The sequence below is a fragment of the Hypanus sabinus genome, chromosome 12, assembly GCF_030144855.1.
Source record: "Hypanus sabinus isolate sHypSab1 chromosome 12, sHypSab1.hap1, whole genome shotgun sequence".
Classification (NCBI taxonomy): domain Eukaryota; kingdom Metazoa; phylum Chordata; class Chondrichthyes; order Myliobatiformes; family Dasyatidae; genus Hypanus; species Hypanus sabinus.
The window spans coordinates 63,010,586-63,036,251 of NC_082717.1; the positions used below are offsets into that span (position 1 = coordinate 63,010,586).

The following is a 25,666-nucleotide window of genomic DNA, read 5'->3' on the forward strand; positions in this document are numbered from 1 at the left end:
GGGCTATTGCAAGTAAGTGGGACTAGCACAGGGAAACACCTTGGTCTGAATGGGCAGATTTGTATGTCTTTCTGATTCTGCATTAACTGCTGCTTGTCCCCAGCGACAGTCTACATTGACCATTACTGAACCAAACATTGCAGTGCTGAGCAGTAGCCTTTCCAACACCAGTTCTCTCAAGAGATGCAGTGTGATTCATTGAAAAGTGAATGTTAGTAGAGAGCAGCAGTTCACATCAAATTCCCAGCACTCAGACTAAGTGTATGTCTTTTTTAAAAGTTTGGGGTGGGGACGAGCTTTGTATCTGAATGTTTGGACTGGAGAATGGAGAGCTACAACGAGTCAACCCCAGTGTTGTTGCAAGTGTGACAAAAAGTACTGGGGCTACTGCCTTGTCACCCTTTACAAAATTGGCTTTGATGCAGGAAACATAATCTTAAAATTCATGGAATAAAATCAAAGAGTATGGTTTTCTGGCAAAATACATACATTGCAGATTGGGCATAATTGAAAATTAATTTGACAAGAGATAAATGTGAGGTGCTGCAATTTTGAAAAAATTGCTGAATGGTAGATTAAATTGCGAAATAAGTGAATGAGATTAAGGCTTTCTATCTGTACTATGTTCATTCAATCAAAGGATAAAGAAAAAAACAGAGAATGTTGGAAACAATGAGCAAGTCATTCTGTATTTTATGATTCAAGATCATTGACACAAAATATTGTTTCTCTCCACTGACATCTGCCTGGTCATCCAAGTATTTCCTGCATTTTTTGCTTTTATTTCAGTGTCCAGTGTCCTTTTTATATCAGTATCGAATGTAGAATTTTTGACTGATTAATGTACACATAATGCCAGAGTAACTGAGCAAGCAGGTCAGGCAACGTTTATGAAGGGGAAGACAGTTGACATTTCGGCATGAGACCTTCATCGGGATTCAGGACTTGGATGAGTGAATAGTGTGGAAGGCTTGCAGTAGGCTATAATTCAAATAGCATTCAGAATGCCTGGTCTTCAAAAATTCAATACATAGTTGTGCAATTGTATGGTCTTGTTTGCTTATTATGATTTATTTCTCTTATTGCTCCTATTCTATAACAGATATTTGTGCATTAATCTGAGAATTAGCTGTGAATCAGTGATAGCAAACTCAACAATGATTCTGGAATAATGGGTTCATGGCCATATCCAAATTGTACTATTTTTGAGTTTTATATAGGCGCCACCCTGCTTTTAGTGAGAGCCTTTGTGCGGGTCTAAATATTCATTGTAAGTCATGATCAGGAAGGTACATTAATAATGACTTGAATATTGAATCTGAGGTGGAAACAATTTATGGCACTGCAGAGGCAAGCGAATTGCAAGTATCTGCTGGATGAAGTACTAAAAGAAGGGGCCATCTAACTAACTCCTTTACAGTGCATTTAGGATTGACACTGGGTCTCTGCTCCTTGAATTTCAAGAAATAACTTTTTGAACAATTTACACAAACTTAATCTCAATATGTGAAGTTCAAGTTGGCATTTAGCTGTATCAGGTTTCCATTTAATGCACATTTAGAGTCTATTTAAATCTTTACTGTCTTATTGATGCATATTATAAATTCTTAGATATTACTGCCTGCTTTTTCCTGTTTCTATTTATTGAACATTTTCTTTTTATTTCTTATTCATTTTGATAACAATTTAACTTGTTCTCTTCTGTCTTTCCTTTGTTTAATCTTACACTTCGAAATTTAATTAGATGAAGCCATAATTACATCTGCTGTCATTAGCTGGAACTTTTTAAAATTTTTTATATTGAAGAGTGAGACAACAGATTCCATTTGCAGGACAGCACCAGTACAAACAACACTTAGGAAGTAGGTTGATGCCTGAACGAAATGTGAAATTTTTGCTGTAGCAAAAATACCTGTAGTTTTATTTTACCATAACTGAGAAAACACAATTTTAAAACAAGGTTTGTAAATTGGATCGCTTTACATTTGGTATTTGTCTTTCCCCACATAACTTTGAAACCACAATGATTTATTTTTGAAGTATGTTCTGGGGTCATATAACACCTTTGAATTGGGGACATAAGGAGAGAAATGTTTTGCATTACCATATTTACTTTGTTACTTTTATGTGTGTACATTGTTCTGTTTTCCAGTCTCATGTGTAAATGTCAGTCGCAACAGGGGGAGAAAAAGACAAATGAGATGCAAAGTCATTGCTTGCTCATTTTGTTTGTCCATTGTAAAGCTGTCTAACTTTGGTTCCTGATGTAGTGAAGTGAGGAACTTTCAAAGAAAGCTTCAGACATTTGTTGGTTTAAACATCCTTCTTAATCCCTTGCAACCTGCTGTGCTGTGCTGTGCAGTGTGGGAGGTTATTGTGCCAGGGAAAAGTTGTCTAGCAGTTTAAGATAATCACTTGTCTGTTTTTATGACCTTCCAGAATTGAATTGTTTCCCTCTGCTGGTTATCTCATCACATTGCTAGTCCTTTGCCATGATAACTTGGCATGCTACACATGCATAGAGAGAGATATAGAGATTTATAAATGAATTTTGTTTTCACAGGATATAACTCAGGAAGGCTATGGAACTCGCACTGCACCACCATTGACATCTAGCAAGCCCAACCATGAAGATTTGAATTTGTTACAGCAAGACAGACCATCAAGTTTGCCTGTAAGTGGTTCATAATAATGCTTTTCATGTTGTTGAGTGTACTGTTTAAAGTTACTCTGAAGAATGTGAGATCCTTTATTAGGTAAAATATAAAAGAAGCCATTTTATTACTTAATAAAGAATGCAGGTGACCCCTAAGCTAAGGTTGACGGAAATTTGTCCTTATCAAATTTACAAATCACTGCTTAAAAATTAGAGATGGAGAATACAATTTGCTCTCATGGTCTCACAGAATTTATATGAAACATTTTATTAAATCAGCATAATTTTTTCCTCATGACCCACGAGTAAATAGTGTGGTTCCATGTTCTGAAAAATCATGAGATGATGTGTTTTACAGGGACATACCCCCCCCCCCCCCACCCCACACACATCCATGGGGAACACCTACAGACAGAGGTGTTCATCTTACATCATGAAATGAGACTTCATGAGCAGACTATTTGGCTGTTCCTACAAAGAACAACAATCCATTCAGTATTTTCTCACAGGTGTGCAGTGCATTTGTTTCCACCAGTTTTAAAGTTCATGCATCCAAATTAATCTAGATGCAAAACTTCAGTGTGTGAGCAAAAGAAAGTTCTACTGTCATTTTTTTTTTGTGTAATAGCAGTAATTTATCTTTTACTAACCCTCTTGCAGCTAGAAACAGTTTTTCAATATCCGATTTATCAAATGATGTTGAACACTGATCTGCTAAATAGATCTGTTTTAAAACTATGTCACCTTTGTGTCAATGAGTTGAAAACATCAAAATGATATTGAAAAAGTTACTTAGTCATTGAGTACTGTATGTAATTGAGAGTAATTACTCTTCATTTATGGCCCCTTTATGTTACATTTCTGTTTCCATTAATTTTGCAAATGTGTGTCAAGTGTGCCATTATAATTACATACTATGGTAGGGGTGAGCTGTTTGCCCCTGGAAGCTTGAACATCTATTCATATATTAGACCAGTCACATGATTTCAGGAAAGTGTCCCTTATGTAAACCCTTTGAATAGAGAAATCCATTTTCCATACATTTGGGGATTTTCTGTTTTGAAATTGATTTAGTATTCTTGTGTGCTGACAAAGGCAGTAGAAAATGCATCATAAGATTCTTACAGGTAGTTTATATAGAACATAGAACAATACAACATAGAAATAGATCCTTCCGTCTACAGTGTCTGCCAACTGTGAAGCCAGTACAAACTCATCTCATTTGTCTGCACAGAATCTATAGCCCTTCATTCTCTGTGTGCTCATGTGCCTCTCTAAATGCCTGATAAACATTGCGATTGTATCTGATTCCATCACTTTCCCTTGTGCATTCCCCTTGTTTAAATCAAAACCCGCCCTGTTCATCTCCTTTAAACTTTCCATCCTCACCTTACAGATATGTCCTCAATTATTTGATATTTCTGCCCATGGGGGGTGGGGGAAACTCTTATCTACACTATCTATGCCTCTCATAATTTTGTATACTCACACCAAGTTGTCTTTGACCCTCCAGTGTTCCAGAGAAAACAATTCAAGTTTTTCCAACCTTCCCTTATAGCTAATACTCTCCAATCCAGGCTGCATCCTGGTGAACTTTTTTTTGGAACCGTCCTGTAAACTTCCACATTCTTCCTGTAAAGCAGTGATCAGAGCTGTACATGGTACTCCGGATGTATCTTAACCAAAGTTTTATAAGATTGCATCATGACATTCTGACTTTTAAACTCAACGCCTTGACCAACAAAAAAACGTATACCATGAGCTTTCTTTACCAGCCTTTTCTGCTTGTGTTGCCACTTTCAGAGAGCTGCAGACTTACAGGTCCACCTACATTTTTGTCACACTGATCACCACTGGTCATAGATCTCCAGTCAGAATAATACTCCTACACTCTGTCTTCTATGGTTAAGCCATTTTTGAATCTAATCTACCAAGTCTCCATGGATCCTATGTCCTATCTTCCACATCAGTATAGCGTAAGGGACCTTGTTGAAACTTTATGGAAGTTCATTTACACATCCAGTGCCCTACCCTCATCAGTATCTTCAACACATTAAAAGCCTCAACTCCACAAAAAGCTATGCTGACTATCTCTAATGAGACCCAGATTTTCCAAATGCATTTAGATCCAATATCTAAGAATTTTCTCTAGTAACATCTCACCCACCCACTCTCTAGTAAATGTCCCACCCTGTAATTTCCTGGTTTGTCTCTTAGAGTTTTTCCTTCAGCAGAGGAACAGCATTGGCTGTTCTCCAGCTTCTGGGGCTTTACCTGTGACTAAAGAGAATGCAAATATCTATTAACCCCAGCAATCTTGGTTGCCTCACTCTGTAATCTGGGTTGGATCAGGTTCTAGGATTTGTGCACCTTAATACTTTCAAGAGTCCCTCCTTGTTAAGAATGTACCAGAGAATTTTTGTATGCCATCTTCACTATGTCCTTCATGTCCTTCTCCTTGGCAAATAGTGATGCAATTGCCACTTGCTCTGGCTCAAGACATACATTCCCTTCTTTTGTACTTAAATGATCCTACCCTTTTGTTTTTAATGTATGTTTCAAATGCCTTAGGCTTTACTTTAATTCTATTTGCCATAAGGTATTCATAGATCTGTTTTATCCTCCTGATTCCTTGTTTACGTTCTTTCTTCCTTCCTTTATATTCCTTCAAGGGCCTGTCCAAATTCAGCCTCCTTTTTGACTAAATTTGCAACCTGTCTTGTTATCCAAAATTCATGAATCTACCCATCCTTGTCTTTCTTTCTCACAGGCCTTCTTTAAATGACTTCCACTTCAGATGTGGACTTGCCCAACAACTGCTGTTCCCAACTTACTCTCCCTAGTTCCTGCCCAATACTTCTGTAATTAACTTTTCCTCAATTCAACCAGTGAGTTTTAGTAAAGAAATTATTAATTTTTCTAGGCCTGTTGTGAGTATCACCCAGTTAAGTGAGAGAGCAGTTGAGAATATTTTCCTTGACACATCAAGTAATCTTTTGCCTTGACAATTTGGAGCAGAGTGTTTAAGAAAAAATCTGGTATAGGGCATGTAAATGATGTGCCCCCCCCCTCCCCCACTGCTGGCTTAGTGAAATAAAGCCTTGATACTAAAGATGATAGCTGCGGGGTGAGGGAGAATACTGATGTTGATTTGTCTAACTTGCCAGTTTTTGGGGAAGCATTGTTTGTGGTTCAGCTCCAGTGATTTGAGGTACCTGCTGTGGGTAATTCAAGTCTCGAAAGCGTATGAGTAGACAAGTGAAAATCATTACTGCCTGCAGTAGGTTTGAGCTCATTTCCTTTTCTCGGAAAGCAAGAGGCTGTGTGGGGATCCTGGAATAGGGACTTTTGTTGAAGTTATACTGACATCAGGACTCGTGGCATGAGGGGCAACCTATAAATATTTCAGTGAGAAAATTTTAGACAATGTTTATGCAAGCATAAATTTGTCTATGAAAAAGACACTTGTAACTTGTATTTTATTCCAGGAGAGGGAATGAAATTGACCCTCCTTTCAGAGTTTTCTATCTAATCAATGTTTAACAAAAATCAATCACTGGTTGTTTTTAATACGATTTTCTGGTTTCAAAGAACAACTGCCATTACTTTACAATATTTCACACCCAGTTGCTGAATTGTAATTGAAATTTCTGATTTTCACAGTAATATAATAAGAGTTTCAGACCCAGCCTAATGGGTAGCATTCTCACCTGTGACTCAAAAAGTTTAGTGTTCAAGTCTCATTCAAGACCTATGGACAAAAGTAATGGTTAACACTCTGAAGTTCTGATACAGTTGGAAGTATCATCTATAAGGTACTTATTAAGTCAAGACCTGTCTGTTCTCCAAGGTAATTATTGTGGCATAATTTTAAAAACAGCACTATAGCCGTCTTCATTGTATAGTTGTACTGACCGGGTTTCATATCTGAATCCATTTGTATCTTTTTAAAAAAAAGCTGGTTACAGTCAAATTGCTGTTTGAGACTTTGCTATGAGCAAATTTGAGGCCATGTTTTTGGCTTTATTAAAGTGATTACAGTGCTGAAGTACTTTCTTCGTATCAAACTATTTTGGAGTGTTGCAGAGGTGTGAAAAGCACTTGGAAATTTTAAGTTTTTTTTTCAGAATAAAAGGTCTTAACTCCAGCAGATAAATCAAAAAGATTCTCTGTAAGCTGCAGTTTCATCAGTGCTGAACTTAAATAGGAAAATTAAACCTGCGCTCCTCATTTAATCCTATATATTGTGGTTTTTACACCCCAGTTGGAATTAAGTGTCAGAAATCTGTAAATCCATGACAACTGTCGTTTATCATAGTTTACACATGGGCGACCACATTGTTTTCTGGTAAATTAGGAAAGTTGTGAAAAATAAACAATTGTTAAAAATGTGAACAGCAAATTTCTTGGTGTCAGTACCAGTGCTGTATTTAATCATTCAGATGATCACCTTAAAGTAGTAGAACTTTGGGTGGGTAGTGGTACCTGAATATTCATTCTCAGTGTTTAGATGTTGTAGTGTCGTCACATTTGTAATTGTGCGTTGGAAACAATGGATTTCCATGCAAAGGTTCTAAATCTTTGTATTTAAAATTGAGTTTCGTGGACTTGTAAAAGGATTTTTTGATCATGGGATACTGCATATGCATTGAGGCATATACAGTGGCATGCAAAAGTTTGGGCACCCCCATCAAAATTTCTGTTACTGTGAATAGTTAAGTGAGTAGAAGATGATCTCCAAAAGTCATAAAGTTAAAGATGACACATTTCTTTAATATTTTTAAGCAAGACTTCTTTTGCAAAGAAGAATGGGTGAAAATCCCCCAAACAAGAATTGAAAGACTCTTAGCTGGCTTTGGGCCCTTTTCCTTTTTTGTTATTTTGAAACTGTAAAAGATAGAAATAAAAAAAAGTAATCTTGCTTAAAATATTAAAGCAATGTGTCATCTCTAACTTTATGCCTTTTGGAAATCAGGTCATCTTTTACTCGCTTAGCTACTCACAGTAACAGAAATTTTGCCCATGGATGCCCAAACTTTTGCATGCCACTGTATGCAGTGTTCTGGCCAACATAATACAAAAAGGATATTGGAGCAATTGGAGCAAAAAAGAAGAGATGAATGGCAATGACTGATTAAATTATGCAGAGCAATTATATAAACAATTGTGCATGATCTCACTGAGAGAAGATCAACTTGGGAGGTGATATAATTGATGTTTCTTGGACTCTAAAAGGATGTGATAATATAAACCTTCATAAATGACAAAAGAGGCTGTAAATACTGGATATGTGAAATAAGAAAAACATGTCGGTCAGGAAAAATGTGTGGATAGAGGAAACAGAGCTTGGACTTAAATTTTAAAGCTGGACTTTTCTCAGGATGTCTGACCTGTTGGGTGTTTCCATTGTTTTCTGTTTGTAGATCATTATGAGCTGTTTTGCCATACTTCAAATGGTGGTACACTGACCACATTACCTGTATATGAAGGAGAATAAACTTAAATGTAATTATGAGTGAGCTTTAAATATGTCAAATTTTACAGATAACATTCAGACCATTTTAAGGTGCATTTAATCAGACACATGAAGAGGCAGGGAATGGAGGGATGTAGGTCAGATATGCACAGATGGGATTTGTTTAAGTTGATATCTTAGTCGCCACAGGCATCGTGAGCCAAAGGACCTATTCTTGTGCTGTAATGTTCCATGTTCTAAAATGTTGGGATACCACACATGAATGTGACGTTTGGTAATTTAGGGTAAAACCCCTATGTCTTAAACTGATCAGATTATTCACCTATGTTTAACAGTTTAAAACAAAGCAAGAAAAGTTAAATTACTGAAGTAATAATGGTGCAATCCAATATTAAATGAAGATGTGAAATGCATTGAAGATCGGCACAAGGCAGTGTAAATGGTTGAAAAAAAGCAAAGGAGGAGGGAAGCGTAGAAAATCTTTGGGCACGCTTTTCAACTTCATGTGTGGGTTTCAATATTAATGCAAGAGTAGATGAGGATGTCATTGAGGCAGCTATCCTTTAAAACCTCTGAGTATGAAGGGAGCATAAGAATTAAGAGCAGTAACTAATTTGGCTAATTAGTTGCAATAGATTACACCTAATGTGGGTGGGTAGCCAGAAAATTGGTGGGAGGGATTGGTGGTGGTCTGTGAGAGAAAAAGTTGCTGGGAAAAGAGAGGGAGAATGGGACTAACAGGATTGCCCTGTTGAGTGCCAGCATAACCTCAACAGGCAGAATAGCCTCCTGTATTGTGGTCATTTAATAATTTTCAAGGAGTTTGATTTTGTAGGTAGGGTCAAGTATTTCTGATGGTAACACTGACCTGGTTGTGGTGGAGTCATACATTTGTTTGAAAGGTTAACATTTGTTGCAGACCACTCTCCAACCTCTATTCCCATAAATGGTGTTAACAATGCAGTGTCAGTGAACATATACCACCAACAAAAAAAATCTGAAGATAATAGACACAGCAATCTGATTAATAAATTAGCCAAAGATATAAAATGGATATATATGTAGCCAACCACTGTACGAAATTGAGTTAAGAGTCAGATTAGCCTTGACCTTTTCCCTGTTCTCTCCAAGTACATGCTCGCTCCCTTCACTTTAGTCACTCAGATTCAGCACAGAAATATAAGACTTTCATCCCATTACTGGATAGGACTCAACCATAAGTCCAGATGTTAATGTACAATTTTACAACATAAGATAGTGGATTCTGGTTAATTGAAATACATTAGGATCAGGACATTTTGGCCAATTAAGCAACTTCCCCCAGTTAGCGAAAGTTTCATGGAAATAGTTAAGAAAGTATATTAAAAAAGACAAACTACCATTTAACTGAGTAACAAATTATGTATTTAAATGAAACACAAGATAAATTGGAACACACTCTATATTACTATAAAACTCTGTAATTGTTCCTAATAGTTATTGATGGAGGAATTCACCCGCTGTATTGTTTTGATTGACTGCAAATAAACAAAATCAGCACAGGCATCTCATAGATAATGGACTGCCTTCAGACAATGCTATCGATGATTGCATTTTCCAAATCTTCATTTTCATTGTAACATTCAAGATGATTCTTCGTAGATCCTAACTTTTTATAGAAGTGAAGTAGTTTATTTTCACTCCTGCCTGTTTCTGGCATCTCCAATCCTGAATGCTTGAAACTGCAGTGAGCAAATCAGTTTTGAATTGTCTTGCTGCTTACTTCTCACCAACATTCAGTGACAAAAATCACTGCTTTTTCTACACAGGCACACGCAACTGATGCTATTTAAAATTGTTCAGCCAAAGGACCGTGTAGTGTCTAACGGCCATACAAATGAAGGTGTCTTTCGCTAGTTAGAAATGTTTGACAGTTCTCCTGCCCCAATTAAGCGGCATTGTGTTTCAAATAAACAAAGGGAATGCTGGCTATTTTCTTTACTTACCTTCATTCTTTTAGAGTTGTCCCAAATAAGTGGGTGCCCAAGTTCACTGATGGCCCAATTAAACTGGAATCCATGGTACTTGAAGTAAATAATTTCCAAGTATTTATGGAAAATAATTAAAGCAAATCACTGAATTTGCAATTGTAGATAGTACTCAAGTCCATGAAGTGGGGCGTTGGATTATTTAAAGTTTTATTTTTTTGTGTTTTGATACGAAGGATAATAGAATTCTGGCTGCACATTGGTTTGTATCAGGTATTTTGAAAGAGATTTCAACTGTAGGATAGAAGACCAACAGAGGTTTGTTATTTGACACCATGATAATCATGTACATACTGGTTTGATGGCATTTTTGCCTTTGTTGCTGGGAAAATACTTTAATATGGGGAATATTTCGTGGGGTTGAAAATACTTCTGAGATCTGAGCAGCACTTCTCTCTACAGAGGACAGCAAACAAAAGCAGAAATATTTAACTAAGTGCCTATAATAATTTCTTGTGGAGTTCATAGATTATGGCTGTATGGAGACAGTTTGAAAAAGGTGGGAATGTCTGCAAGATTAATAGGTTCAGTTTGGTTTTGGGTATGGTAGTTTTGAATTCCTGATGCAGGAAAGAAAAAAATATCAACCAGTGTTTCAGCCAATAGTTTTGTGTGATTTGCAGTGTGAGTTTTGAAGCAGGAACTGTAATGGAGCAATTTGCACTCTGCTATTTAGTGACACAGATATACGTAGTGAAAATTGCTGAGTCTAGCCGGATGATGCAATTCTAGAAAGAGCAAGTAAAATTTTAGGATAAGAAGAATGGATGGAATAAACAGATTAAAAATATTATAACCGACTCTTTCATATATAGAGCAGGTTCTGAACAACATAAAAGTTTACATAGTAACGTAACCTGTGAAGGATATATCGTTCCAAGTTCATTATGCCAGTTAAAAGTTGTAACAATAAGTACTCATTTATAAAATTGGTTAGTCAATTTGGGAAGTTTGCTAATTTTGAATATAAATTGGTTAAAGTGTGTTCCAGTATTTGGATCTTTTTGTGTCAGGAATTGATGTATTTTCTTCGATTTTTTTTCCAATTGAACTTTCTAACATGGGTATCTCATAGTGGGTGGTTCTGATAACCAGACATCCCACCTCTCCTGGAAGTTCCGGGAGTCTCCTGCATATTGATAGCGGCTCCCTGACACCCGCAAATTATATACAATATCCCGGAAATCGATTTTTGAAGGCGGGGGGGGGGGGGGGGGGAGAGAATGAGAGAGAATCCTGATTGGTCTCTCTTTGTGCTAAGTAAAGCTATCAGTTTTCTCTCTGGGTGGGCTTTACAGTCAACCTCTCTCTCTGTCTTTTATTGTCCATCAGTTCAGTTTAGTGTCCTGCAGCGCCATGGCAGAGTGTTCCAAAAAAAAAAGAAAATATAAAACGTACTCCACCCCAGAATACAGTAAAGTGTACCCCTGCCTAACAGGGGTCAAAAATAATGACAGTGTTGCTCGCTGCACTGTTTGCAACAGTTACTTTTCTAATGCTCGTGGGTTAAATGACTGTAAAAGACATGTTGAGGTGAGTTTAACAGGTGTCATTTGTTCATTAGCATAGCTAACGTTATTTAAACTAGCTGGCTAGCTGCTAAGGAGCTATTCTGTTGATCTCCTACATGATGAGGCCAAACTCCCTGTAGACTTGCTTAAAGTTGTAATAGAATAAAAAAAAGACTCCATGATAATATAAGTACATATTTTCGTCACATTTTTTGCATAAGAAATCAAAAGTCCTGTTTACATACACCCTTGGAGGTCGACCGGGGAGGGAGGATACCGGGTTGTAGGGGACAGGGGTGGTGGTGCTACCTCCCTGAAATGAGTTTTTGCAGGGTGGGTTGTCTGGATAGCCCGCCTGCACAGAGGTCGGAGGGGTTGTGACCTGTGCCTCGGTTGATACCTAATAATGGCTTGTGAAAACTATAAATAGCCATTGGTATCAATCTGGACAGATTTTAAACCTCCAGCTGTTGATATTATTTGTGCAATGTGGGTGCATCTATTAAACTTCATAATATCAAAACTCATTGATTTAAGAGTCTTTAATGCAAATAAGTCTTTACAGATTTAAAGTATGAAAAAGGTGAAATATTATGTAAGATCATGCATGATTTGTATTGGGTTTTTTAAGAAAATGCTCACAATGATGAGAAATATATTCAGAAATTTTTCAGCGGTGTCATGAATGTGTGAAATTTTTGAATTGTGAATTGCTAGAAACAGCCAACATACATTTAGGAATTTTATCATCTGGTCTTGATAAGAGAGAACATTTTGTGTTGTAAATATAGCAAAACTGTAAATACATTCTTCATGCCTGATTAGTACCTCAATGTAGAGAACTGAGTTATGAGGGACGACAGGGGGAAAATGACTTTTCAGTTCAGAATCTCAGTGTTCTTCACTTGGCTTTAGAACACCTTGTCAACAGCAAAACATATGTCAGACTGTTGCTTATCAGTTACATCTCAGTGTTCAACACCATCATCCCCTCAGTACTAATAACAACTTCAAAACCTGGTCCTCTATCTCTCTCTGCAATTAGATCCTCGACTGCCTTATTGGAAGGCCACAATTAAGGTGGATCGACATCTCCTCTTCACTGACAATCAACATAAGTACACCTCAAGGATGTGTGCTTATCCCATTGCTCTACTCTCTAAACTTATGACTGTGTGACTAGGTACAGCTCAAATGCCATCTGTAAATTTGCCGATGACGCCATTGTTATTAGCAGAATTGCAGATGGTGATGAAGTAGCATAAAGGAATAATGTAGATAGGCTGGTTGTGTGATGGCATAATAACAATGTCAGCAAAGCTAAGGAATTGACTGTGGAAGGTGAAGTCGCTTGAACACACACCATGCAGCGCCTGTGGTAGAAAGGGTGAGCAGCTTCAAGTTCCTTGGCTTCAGGATCTTATATTACCTATCTTGTACCCAACATGTTGATGTGTCACAAAGAAGGTATGCCAGTGTCTCTGCTTCATTCGGTGTATGAGGAGATTTGGTATGTCACAAACGACTCTTGCAAATTTCTACAGATGTACGATGGAGAGTATTCTGAATGGTTCATCACTACCTGATATGGAGGTTGCAATGTGGAGGATTGAAAGAGGTGGCAAAAGGTTGCAGACTTGGTCAGCTGTTTGACAGGCAAAACTTTCCCCGCCATTGAGGGCATCTTCCAGAGGCTGCACCTCAATAAGGCAGAATGCATCATCAAGGACAAATTGGATTTTTGAGTTGGGTGTGTAGGGTGTTTGGGATGAATGAGTTAAGGATCAAATAAAGATCCTCATTGCTATCTGTATGTGTTCAATGGGATATATAGAGCAATGGAATGTTAATACATAAACATATTACTGATTAATGCACTCTTATATTTTCCACTGAATGTGTTTAAATGCAGAGGCAGTAACAACATAATACATTTTCACCAGTTTTCCTGAGTTATGCTTTTTCCTCAGTTTCAGAACGTGCTATTGCACCAAAATGACTTTTATTTTGTTTTCCTTAGTCAAACATGGATATTTGAAAGAATGCTAACATAATATAATTCCATTTGGAATGAGTTAATGTTTCACTAATTTTTTTTGCAGTGACTGGATAATTTAGCTGGTAACTTGTAGATTTCGGTGTTCAAGCATATGATGACAACCCTACAATCCTCATTCAGGTTAATAGGTCTTTTGAGTTAAATCTCTGCAGAGCGGGAGATTGCAGATGAGTTGGAGACAATTATTTGTGGACTTCACATGCCAGTTGTAAAAATTTCAGTGCGAACTTTTAGGACCAGTCTGTGAAGTTGGAGTTGGGTTAATAGCAGCTAGGGTGAATTAGCAAGGCTCAATAAAAAGAAGTGGGGTTTGAGTGGAGCAGCCATTGTTGAACTGTCGAGTGTCGGTGAACTAGACAGTGTTAAAGTGGTCAGACTTTGACTCAACAGATCTTTGTAGTAACAGGCACAGGCTATAACCTAAGTTTTAGAAGTTAGAGGTGCAAGCAGGATGGTATTTAAGGCAGTGGAATGCTCCCCCTGTGAGATGTGGGGTTTCAGTGTACCTAACAGTCTCCCTGAAGACTGCATCTGCAGGAAGTGTACCTAACCTCAGTTCCTGACTGACAAGGTCGAGGAACTGGAGCTGGATGTACTCAGGACTATCCAAGAGGCTGAAAGTTCATAGATGAGACTTACTAAGGTGGTCACACCCAGAGTGCAGGCTTCAGTTGGGAGATCACCAGAAGAAAGGGGAGTAGCCAGTCACTGCAGGGTTCTTCTGTGGCTATTCTCCTCAGCAACCAGTACCCCTTTGGATACTGCTGGGGAAGATGACCTCAGGGCACAACTGCAGCAGCCAGGCCAGTGGCATTGTGGCCCACTTTGACGATCAGTGGGAAAGGGTAAAAAAAATCAGGCAAAGGGGTAGTGATTGGAGTTTCAGTCGTTGGGAATGGTGGACAGGAGATTCTGTGGCTGCAAAAGAGAAGGTTATGAATGCAGAATGGTGTGTCGCCTCCCAGGTGCTTGGGTCCAGGATATATTATCAGAGGAGCAACCAAAGATTCTCAATAGGGAGAATCGAACTAATGACTCCTAGCCAAAGGTTGTGGTGCACATTGGTACTAATGATGTAGGTAGAAAGGAGGAAGAGGTCCAGGGCAGTGATTATAGGGGTTTGGGAAAATGGCTGAAGAACAGGATCTCCAACGTAGTAATCTCTGGATTACACCCAGTGCCACATGCTAGTCAGAGCAAGAATAGGATGCTAATGAGTGGCTGAAGAGAGGTGCAGGGGATGTTGTTTCAGATTTCTGAATCATTGGGATCTCTTCTGGGGAAGGTATGACCCTTACAAAAAGGACGGGTCACACCTGAACATAAGGGGCACTGATATCCTTGTGGACAGGTTTGCAAACGTTGTTGAGTATGGTTTCAACTAAGTTGGCAAGGGGGAGGGGAACCAAAGTGATTGGGTAAAGGATGTAACAGTTGGTATACAAGTCGATGTAGTGTGTCGTGATACTGAGGAAGAACAGGGAGATGATGGGGCAAAATTGCTGTCAGTGGGCTGAGGTGAAGTATAACATGGGGCAAAATCGAAAAGGTGCTGAAAACAGAACTGAAGATGTTATATTTGAATGCATGCAGTATATGGAATAAGGGAGTTGATATATTGCACAGTTAGAGATGGGCAGGTAAGACATTGTGTGCATTACTGAGATGTGGCTGAAAAAAAATCATAGTTGGGATAGTTGGGATATTAAGATCCAAAGATACACCTTGTATCAAAAGGTGAGAACAGTGGGTTGAGGTGGATCTGTTGGTTTAAAAAGTAGAAACATAGAATACCTACAGCACAATACAGGCTCTTCAGCCCACAATGCTGTGCCGAACATGTACTTACTTTAGAAATTACCTAGGATTACCCATAGCCCTCTATTTTTCTAAACTCCATGTACCTGTCCAAAAGTGTCTTAAAAGACACTATTGTATCCATCTCCACCACCATCGCCGGCAGCCCATTCCACCCACTCACCACTATTTGTGTAAAAAGAAAAAAAGCTTACTCCTGACACCTCCTCTGTACCTATTCCCCAGCACTATACAACCGTGCCCTCTTGTGTTAGCCATTTCAGCCCTGGGAAAAAGCCTCCGACTATTCACACAATCAATACCTCTCATCATCTTGAACACCTCTATCAAGTTACCTCTCATCCTCCGCAGCTCCAAGGAGAAAAACCCAACTTCACTCAACCTATTCTCTTAAGGCATGCTCCCCAATCTAGGCAACATCCTTATAAATCTCGACTGTACCCTTTCTATGGTTTCCGCATCCTTCCTGTAGTGAGATGACCAGAACTGAGCACAGTACTCCAAGTGGGGTCTGACCAGGGTCTTATATAACTATAACATTACCTCTAGGCTCATAAACTCAATCTCACGCTTGAAGGCCGATGCACCATATGCCTTCTTAACCACAGAGTCAACGTGCAGCAGTTTTGAGTGTCCTATGGACTTGGACCCCAGGATCCCGCTGATCCTCCACACTACCAAGAGTCTTACCATTAATGCTACATTCTGCCATCATATTTGACCTACCAGAATGAACCACCTCACACTTATCTGGGTTGAACTCCATCTGTCACTTCTCAGCCCAGTTTTGCATTCTAGCAATGTCCCGCTGTAACCTCTGACAGCCCTCCACACCATCCACAACACTCCCGACCTTTCTGTCATCAGCAAATTTACTAACCGAACCTTCCACTTCCTCATCCAGGTCTTTTATAAAAATCACAAGAAGAGGGGGTCCCAGAACAGATCTCTGAAGCACACCGCCTCCATGCAGAATATGACCACTTTTTGCCTTCTGTGGGCAAGCCAATTCTGGATCCACAAAACAAGATCCCCTTGGAGCCCATGCCTCCTTACTTTCTCAATAAGCCTTGCATGGGGTACCTTATCAAATGCCTTGCTGAAACCCATATACACTACATCTGCTGCTCTACCTTCATCAATGTATTTAGTCACATCCTCAAAAAATTCAATCAGGCTCATAAGGCACGACCTGCCTTTGACACAGCCGTACTGACTACTAATCATATTATGCCTCTCCAAATGTTCATAAATCCTGCCTCTGAGGATCTTTTCCATCAACTTACCAACCACTGAAGTAAGACTCACTGGTCTATAATTTCCTGGGCTATCTCTACTCCCTTTCTTGAATAAGGGAACAACATCTGCAACCCTCCAATCCTCCAGAACCTCTCCTGTCCCTATTGATGATGCAAAGATCATTGCCAGAGGCTCAGCAATCTCCTCCCTTGCTTCCCGCAGTAGCCTGGGGTACATCTTTTCTGGTCCTGGTGGAGACTTATCCAACTCGATGCTTTCCAAAAGCTCCAGCAAATCCTCTTTCTTAATATCTACATGCTCGAGGTTTTTTATCCGCTGAAATCATCCCTAGTCGCCAAGATCCTTTTCGGTAGTGAATACTGAAGCAAAGTATTCAAGTACCTGTGCTATCTCCTCCAGTTCCATACACAATGAAATCAAACCCTTAAAAGATGTGACATAGGATCTCAAGATTCAGAATCCTCGTGGGTAGAGAATCCTTATGGGAAACTGCAAGGGTAAAAAGACCTTGATGTGAGTTATATATAGGCCCCTGAACAGTAGACAGCATGTGTAATATAAATTTCAACAGGAAATTGAAAAGGCATGTAATAAGGGCAATATTATGATAGTCATGGGGATTTCAATATTGAGGTAGTTTGGGAAAATCAGGTTGCCGCTGGATCCCAAAAGAAGAAATTTGTAGAATGGCTACAAAATGGCTTTTTTCAGAGCAGCTTTTGGTTGAGCCCACGAGGGGAAAGGCAATTCTGCATTGGGTGTTGTATTCAGGAATTTGTCCTGCAGTTTGACTGGGAGAAGATGTATCAGTATTGCAGTGAATTAAAAATAATGACAGAGACATGAGAGGTGAGATGACTGGACTTGATTTGAAATTGACGCTAGCAGGGATGACAGAATAGCAGCAATGGCTGGAGATTCTGGGGGCATTTCAGAAGGTGCAGGATAGATTTATCCTAAAAATGAAGATGTATTCTAAAGAGAGAATGAGCCAACCATGGGTGACAAGGGAAGTCAAGGCAGGATAGTGAGCCTGATTTCAATGGTTCGGAAGATGGTAGTGTGCATTATTAAGATTGAGGTTTTGAGGTACTTGGAGGCGCATAATAAAGTGAGTCAAAGTCAGCATGGTTTCCTTAAGGGGAAATTTTGGCTGACAAATCAGTTAGAATTCTTTAAGGAAATAACAAGCAGGATGGACAAAGGAGAGTTAGTGGATGCTATTTGGATTTTGGAAGGCCTTTGATAAGGTGCCCCATGGTATTACAGGAAAATACATGGATCAAAGATTGGGTGATCAGCAAGAAGTAAACACTTGGACTAAACAGAGTCTATTCTGGTTGACGGTGACAAGTGGTATTCTGTAGGGGTCAGTATTGAGACTGTTTCCTTGCAAGTTATATGTCAATGATTTGGGTGATGGAATAGATGGCTTTCTGGTTAAGTTTGCAGAGGCTACAAAGATAGGTAGAATTGCAGGTCGTGTTGAAGAAGTGGAGTATGCTCTGTAGAAGGACTTGGACAGATTAAGAGAATGGGCAAAGAAGTGGCAGATGGAATATAGTTCAGTAAAGCATATGGTCAAATACTTTGCTAGAAGAAATAAAAGGAATAGACTGTTTTCTAAACAGTGAGAAAATTCAAAAATCAGGTGCGCAAGGGGACTTGGGAGTCCTTGTGCAAGATTCCCTAAAGGTTAAATTGCAGGTTGAGTCAGTAGCAGGAAAGGCAAATACAATGTTAGCAATCATTTTGAGAGGACTAGAATAAAGAAGAAAGATGTGATGCCTTTTAAAGAGGGTTTAAAGGCTTTGGTTAGACTGCACTTGGAGTATTGTGAGCAGTTTTGGGCTGTTTATCTAAGAAAAGATGTGCTGGGATTAGAGGGGGTCCAGGGGAGGTTCACAAGAAATTCTAGGAATGAAAGAGTCAGCATTTGATGGCTTGGGGGTGTACTCACTGGATTTTGGAAGAATGAGAGGATCTCATTGAAACCTATCGAATATTGAAAGGCTTAAACAGAGTGGTTGTGGAGAGGATGTTTATAGTGGGTAATTCTCAGACCAGGGGACACACCATCAAAATAGATGGACATCCATTTAGAACAAAGATGAAAGGGAATTTCTTTAGCCAGAAGGTGGTGAATCTGTGGAATCCATTGCCAAGGATAGTTTTTAGAGCCTAAGTCATTGAGTATATTTAAAGCAGGGTTGACAGTTTCTTGGTTAGTCAGCGTCAAAGGTTTGGGAGAGAAGGCAGGAGAAAGGGGTTGAGAGGGATAATTAATCAGCCATGATGGAATGGTGAAGCAGACTTGATAGGCCAAGTGTCTGAATTCTCTTCCTGTGCCTTGTGGTTTTATTGTCTCTCCCATCAGTGCCACTTTGTCAACAGATTTACTCTTCCCTCATTTTCTCTGAATCCAAATGCTCTTAACCGTATTGCCTTGGTGCTGAAAACCTGTGATTGCTATCAAGTCAAGAGAGCACTGTACCAAAGTAAAACAGATTACAGAAATTTAACAAAACTCCATCTTATTGTCACATTTCTTTGCTTTATATCAATGAATACTTTAAACAAGAGAAGATTATAGTTAAATCATCTTGGAGTAAAAAAATGCCTCCTCACAGTGTCTGATGTATGAGTAGCAGCAGGTATTTGTATATAGCTCTTTTTCATGTTTTGAAAAATAATTTGGTCTTGAAATATAAACTGTAATTTACTCCAACATGCTCATATTGATAATATTTCAGGAAGTTTCTTAATTAGTTTTGATTTACAAATGACTGTTTCTCAAGCAGCTTTTGATTATATTTTTAAGCTTAAAAGGTGAGAGAAAATGAATGTCAAAATGCCTAGGTGTATTGGGAAAGAAATTAGAGTTTATGGGAACGTGTTGATCGTTTATTGATGAATAATTCAGTAAGTAGGAGCACCCAAGCTTAAACATTAAAGATGTAAACATTGAAATGAGGGATAGTTCATTGAACCTTGTTTTATGTTCTATTTTATTTTACATTATTGATCAAGGTCACCCCGTGTTCACATGCCATATATGTTGTCATGATATTACTAACACAGACACGCACTGGGAGATACAGAGTCGTTATGTTTATCTGTTTGTCTTTCAAACTATTCAGAGAAAAAAAATCTTCAATTGTTTGGTGGTCTGGTATTTATTAACTTTCCTACTTAATTTCATGTAAGGAATGTAAGGAATGTTAAAAATTGACCCTTTGTCTTTTGCTGGCAGTCATCTTTGCAGCTTAGCTTCTCTCTGATTTCCGTACCTTGCTTAACTCTGCATCAGAGTGCTTGCTCCACTTCTGGATTCACTATTGACTCTGGCCTTGGCATTATTGTTGTAAACAATGCTTCTACCTCTCAGCCTTATGCCAGCTTATAGCTTATGTGGAATGATCATATTCAGTAAATGATGTTGTTGATATACATTCAAAAGATAATTGTAGGCAAATGGTTTGTTTTAATTTTACTTCATCCTTACTTTACATTAATTTCTAACACTATTTTTAAGTCAACACGAGATTCTACACAGAACAACCCACACAAGATGCAGAAGTAACTGCTTAAGTTCCAAGGTTTTGTTTTTTTATCGGTAGATTTTTTTTAACGTTTCAGCAGTTTGAGTTGTTCTGTTGATCTATTTGAACTATTGGTGTACACCTCTGATTATTAAAAATATTAAAGCAACATTTCAAAAGCATTTGACAAGAGCAAGGGTTCCCAACCCTTTTTTATACCATGGACCAATACTATTAAGCAAGGTGTCTGTGGACTCGAAGTGGGGAACCGCTGGACAAGAGCGAGCTTTTAAAGGTCATCAGAGCATTTGGAAGGCAGAGCTTTGAGACCTGTTCTCTTAGCCCTTGTCAGCACATACAAGGCCCTGGAATGTCACAGGTGGCCACAGCACAAGGCCTTACACTTTAAATGGAAAAATAATGATGTAGCAAGTGCAAATGCCAAAACTGCATGGACTAGAACGTGAACCAACCCTGTGACTTCGAGTTGTACTTCCCATTCATTACAATGAAATAAGATAGGTTGAGCCAATAGAACCTCAACCTGTTAAGAGCAGGATGTTGCAGTTTAGGAGTACTAATGAGAGTAGGGTACTCCCATAGAAGGGGAGTATTGAGGAGGATATTCAACAATATCATCACAATAAATATGGCTGTGAGGAAAGTATACAAGATACTTCCCTTATGCAGCCGAGGTATAGAATAAAAGAGCAGAAGTGTCTTTGTACAAGTTGATAACAGCTGGAGTACTGCGTGCAGTCTGGTTCCTGTTCTGTAGGTAGGGTGTGATTTCACTAGTGAGTGTAGAAAAATTTCACCAGGATGTTGCTTCTGAAAAAACTGTTTAACTTATAAAGAGAGACTTTTCAGGGTGAGTTTATTACCCTGACAAAGGGTCTCGGCCCAAAACGTCGACAGTGTTTCTCCTTATAGATGCTGCCTGGCCTGCTGTGTTCCACCAGCATTTTGTGTGTGTTGTTTGAATTTCTAGCATCTGCAGATTTCCTTGTGTTTGCTTGATAAGAGTAGAGTGTGAGAAACTTTAGCTCATAGTTGAGCTTCTAAAGGTTTCGATCAGGGGTAGACAGACAGACATACTTTATTGATCCCGAGGGAAATTGGGTTTTGTTACAGCCACACCAACCAAGAATAGTGAAGAAATATAGCAATATAAAACCATAAATAATTAAATAATAATAAGTTAATCATGCCAAGTGGAAATAAGTCCAGGACCAGCCTATTGGCTCAGGGTGTCTGACACTCCGAGGGAGGAGTTGTAAAGTTTGTTGGCTACAGGTAGGAATGACTTCCTATGCCGCTCAGTGTTACATCTCGGTGGAATGAGTTTCTGGCTGAATGTACTCCTGTGCCTAACCAGTACATTATGGAGTGGATGAGAGTCATTGTCCAAGATGGCATGCAACTTGGACAGCATCCTCTTTTCAGACACCACCGTCAGAGAGTCCAGTTCCACCCTCATAACATCACTGGCCTTACGAATGAGTTTGTTGATTCTGTTGGTGTCTGCTACCCTCAGCCTGCTGCCCCAGCACACAACAGCAAACATGATAGCACTGGCCACCACAGCCTCTTAGAAGATCCTCAGCCTCGTCCGGCAGATGTTAAAGGACCTCAGTTTCCTCAGGAAATAGAGACGGCTCTGCCCCTTCTTGTAGACAGCCTCAGTGTTCTTTGACCAGTCCAGTTTATTGGCCATTCGTATCCCCAGGTATTTGTAATCCTCCACCATGTCCACACTGACTCCTTGGATGGAAACAGGGGTCACCGGTGCCTGAGCCCTCCTCAGGTCCACCACCAGCTCCTTAGTAGGTGCCTGGAGAAGGTGTGAGAAAGATTTTTTTTTCACCCAAAGGGTGGTGAATCTGGAGTAAGCTGCTTGGGGGGGCAATGAAGGCAGGTACACTCACAACATTCCAAAAGTGTCTGGAGAAGCACTTGATTTGCTAAGGTATACCAGGCTACAAAGCAAGTGCTGGCAAATGGGAATTAGTATAGCATGACCAGGGTAGCCAAGGCACCCGTTTGTGTGATCTAAGAGAATGTGCCAATATTAAAAATGGGAGTTCCAAACTGGTAAAGCTTAATGATGCTGAGCTTGTTAACCTCATTAACTTTGCCTCCAACTTTCACCCTGCCCTCAAGTTTACCTGGTCCATTTCTGACACCTCCCTCCCCTTTCTTGATCTTTCTGTCTCCATCTCTGGAGACGGCTTATCTACTAATATCTACTATAAGCCTACAGACTCTCACAGCTACCTGGACTATTCCTCTTCCCACCTTATCTCTTGCAAAAATGCCATCCCCTTCTTACAATTCCTTCATCTCCGCCGTATCTGCTCTCAGGATGAGGCTTTTCATTCCAGGACAAAGGAGATGTCTTCCTTTTTTAAATAAAGGAGCTTCCCTTCTTCCACCATCAACTCTGCTCCCAAATGCATCTGTCCCATTTCACGCACATCTGCTCTCACCCCATCCTCCCGCCACCACACTCGGGATAGGGTTCCCCTTGTCCTCACCTACCACTTTACCAGTCTCTGGGTCCAACATATAATACTCCATAACTTCCGCCACATCCAACGGGATCCTTCCCTTCTCCCCCCCCCTTCTGCTTTCTGCAGGGATCACTGCCTATGTGACTCCCTTGTCCATTTGTTCCCCCCATCCCTTTCCTCCTATCTCCCTCCTGGAACAAGTGCTCCACCTGCCCTTACACTTCCTCCCTTACCACCATTCAGGGCCCCAGACAGTCCTTCCAGGTGAGGCGACATTTCACCTGTGAGTCAGCTGGTGTGGTATACTGCGTCCGGCGCTCCAGGTGTGGCCTTTTATATATTGGTGAGACCTAACGCAGACTGGGAGACTGTTTCGCTGAACACCTGTGCTTTGTCTGCCAGAGAAAGCAGGATCTCCCAGTGGCCACACATTTTAATTCCACGTCCCATTCCCATTCTGATATGTCTCTCCATGGCCTCCTCTACTGTCAAGATGAAGCCACACTCAGGTTGGAGGAACAACACCTGATATTCCATCTGTGTAGCCTCCAACCTGATGGCATGAACATTGATTTCTCTAACTTCCGTTGATGCCCCTTCTCCCCTTCTGACCCCATCCCTTATTTATTTATTCTCCCCCTCCTTTTTTCTCTCTCTGTCTCTCTCACAATCATTCCTTGCCTGTTCTTCATCTCCCTCTGGTGCTCCCCTCCCACTTTCTTTCTCCGTAGGCCTCCCTTCCCATGATCCTTTCCCTTCACCAGCTTTGTGTATCCCGTTTGGCAATCAACTTTCCAGCTCTTAGCTTTATCCCTCCCCCTCCCACTTTCAAATCTCTTACTATCTTTTCTTTCAGTTAGTCCTGACGAAGGGTCTCGGCCTGAAACGTCGACTGTACTTCTTCCTATAGATGCTGCCTGGCCTGCTGTGTTCCCTCCAGCATTTTGTGTGTGTTGCTTGAATTTCCAGCATCTGCAGATTTCCTCGTGTTTGAAGCTTAATGATAAACCTGATGCTTACTTAAGTCAAGCTCAAAAGTCAATGTAATCTTTTTTAATATCAGATATTCAAGGTTGTTTATTGTCATTCTTCAATACAGGAGTGTAAAGGAGAACGGAATGATTGTTGCTCTAGATCTGAAACAGCATAATAAACACAAACTAAAGAATACAATAAAAAATACAAATATAAAAGCAATTCTATAAAACACAATATGCAAGTAACTGTCACATACATAGACCATACGTACATAAAATGACTAGTTGTGTGTGTGGTGATGGAATGGTGAGATAGGTTAATGGGTGGAGGTGTTGATTAATCTGACAGTTTGGTGAAAGTAACTCTTTTTGAGTCTAATGGTCCTGGCTTGGATCATTTGCAGCCTATTCCCTGATGGGAGTAGTGCAAATGTCCCATTAAGCAGGGTGGAGAGGATCCTTTATGATTTTGCTTGCCTTTTTCCAGCTCTTTTCTGTATGTATGTTCTTGATGGCAGACTGAATCTGGTTTGTTTATGTTACCGTATACTACATTGAGATTCATTTTCTTGCAGACATTTGCAGGAAAAAAGAAATACAATAGAATTTTACAAAAAATTATACAAAACTGAGAAAGTCTTGATGGACAACCAATTGCAAAAGCTGGCAAAATAAGCTGGTTCAGGAGCCTACCTAATGGTTGGAGGGTAATAACTTTCTGAACCGGGTGTTGTGGGACCTGAGACCTCTGTGCTACCTACCTAATGGTAGTAGTGAGAAGAGGGCACCCATTTTATTAGGGACAATTATGTCTCTTGTGAATAATTGATTTATTTTGGGATTTGAAGTTTTCAATTTTTAATTCCATGTAAGTAATAATTACTTTGGCAGACAAACATATGAAGTTAAGTGAAAAACATAGGTTGGATTGTTAACATGCTGATACAGAAAGTGCCTCAGTTGTGGCAGCATAGACTGCTGGTTGTTGGATTAAAGTTTTACTTTTGATCAGAAATGGATTAGATGGCAAAAAAGTGTTGCAAGATCACTGATGGGTCTTATGTCCCCTGGCTTTCCTTTTAAAATCTTCAAGTGTAGGAAAAAAATCAGTTTTGATATTTTAAAAACTCAGATTGCTAAAATGTTATTAAAAGTTATTCTATTTGTATAAAAGTATTCAGGCCACTTATGATAAGGACAGTGATTCTAGTTAGTTTTAAAAGTTATATTTATTAAATTTCACAAAGCTACACACTAAGAACTCGGGCAAAATGTAGTCCCATGGTTCCTTTACCTTGCCTTCAGCTACTTGGATCTTGAATTCTGCAGATGCCTCACCAAACTTCTCCATTTTTCTCCGAATTCCTCTTAAAACTTACCTCCTTAACCAAGCTACTGGTTACCATCTGTTTCCCCCCACCAAACAATTTCTTCTCTCAGGATAGTTTATTCTTCTTGAAGAATCTAGGTTCACTTAGAAATGCACCTTGTTTTTTATGCTTAACGATTTTGTAAATGGACGTTTTTCAAAATAGAACTACTGCTGATTAGATTTTGTTGGACCAGTATACATAATTGATTCAAAAGTTTCCGGAAGAAGGTTCTTGGCCTGAAACATCAACTCTGTTATTCATTTCCATTGATACTTCCTGACCTGCTGAGTTCTTCCAGCATTTGGAGTGCGTTGTTCTGGATTTCCAGCATTTACAGAATATCTTGTGTTTATGATTCATAAGTTATATTTGATTTATAATTGTCAATGACAAGTTGTTCAATTCATCATTTAAGTGCCTAGACAAAAGTGAAATGGGAAAGAAATAATTCTTG

At 39.4% G+C, this 25,666-nt stretch overlaps 1 protein-coding gene across 7 annotated transcripts in view; it reads left to right on the forward strand.

Moving 5' to 3' along the window:
* Window positions 1-25,666, forward strand: part of arid1b (AT-rich interactive domain 1B) — a 412,366-nt gene that overhangs the window by 158,360 nt on the left and 228,340 nt on the right. For all 7 annotated transcript variants that reach the window (XM_059986071.1, XM_059986072.1, XM_059986073.1 and 4 more), the window contains exon 4: window positions 2,564-2,674. In XM_059986071.1, coding sequence (XP_059842054.1) covers window positions 2,564-2,674 — 111 coding nt within the window. The remainder of the gene's footprint in view (window positions 1-2,563; window positions 2,675-25,666) is intronic.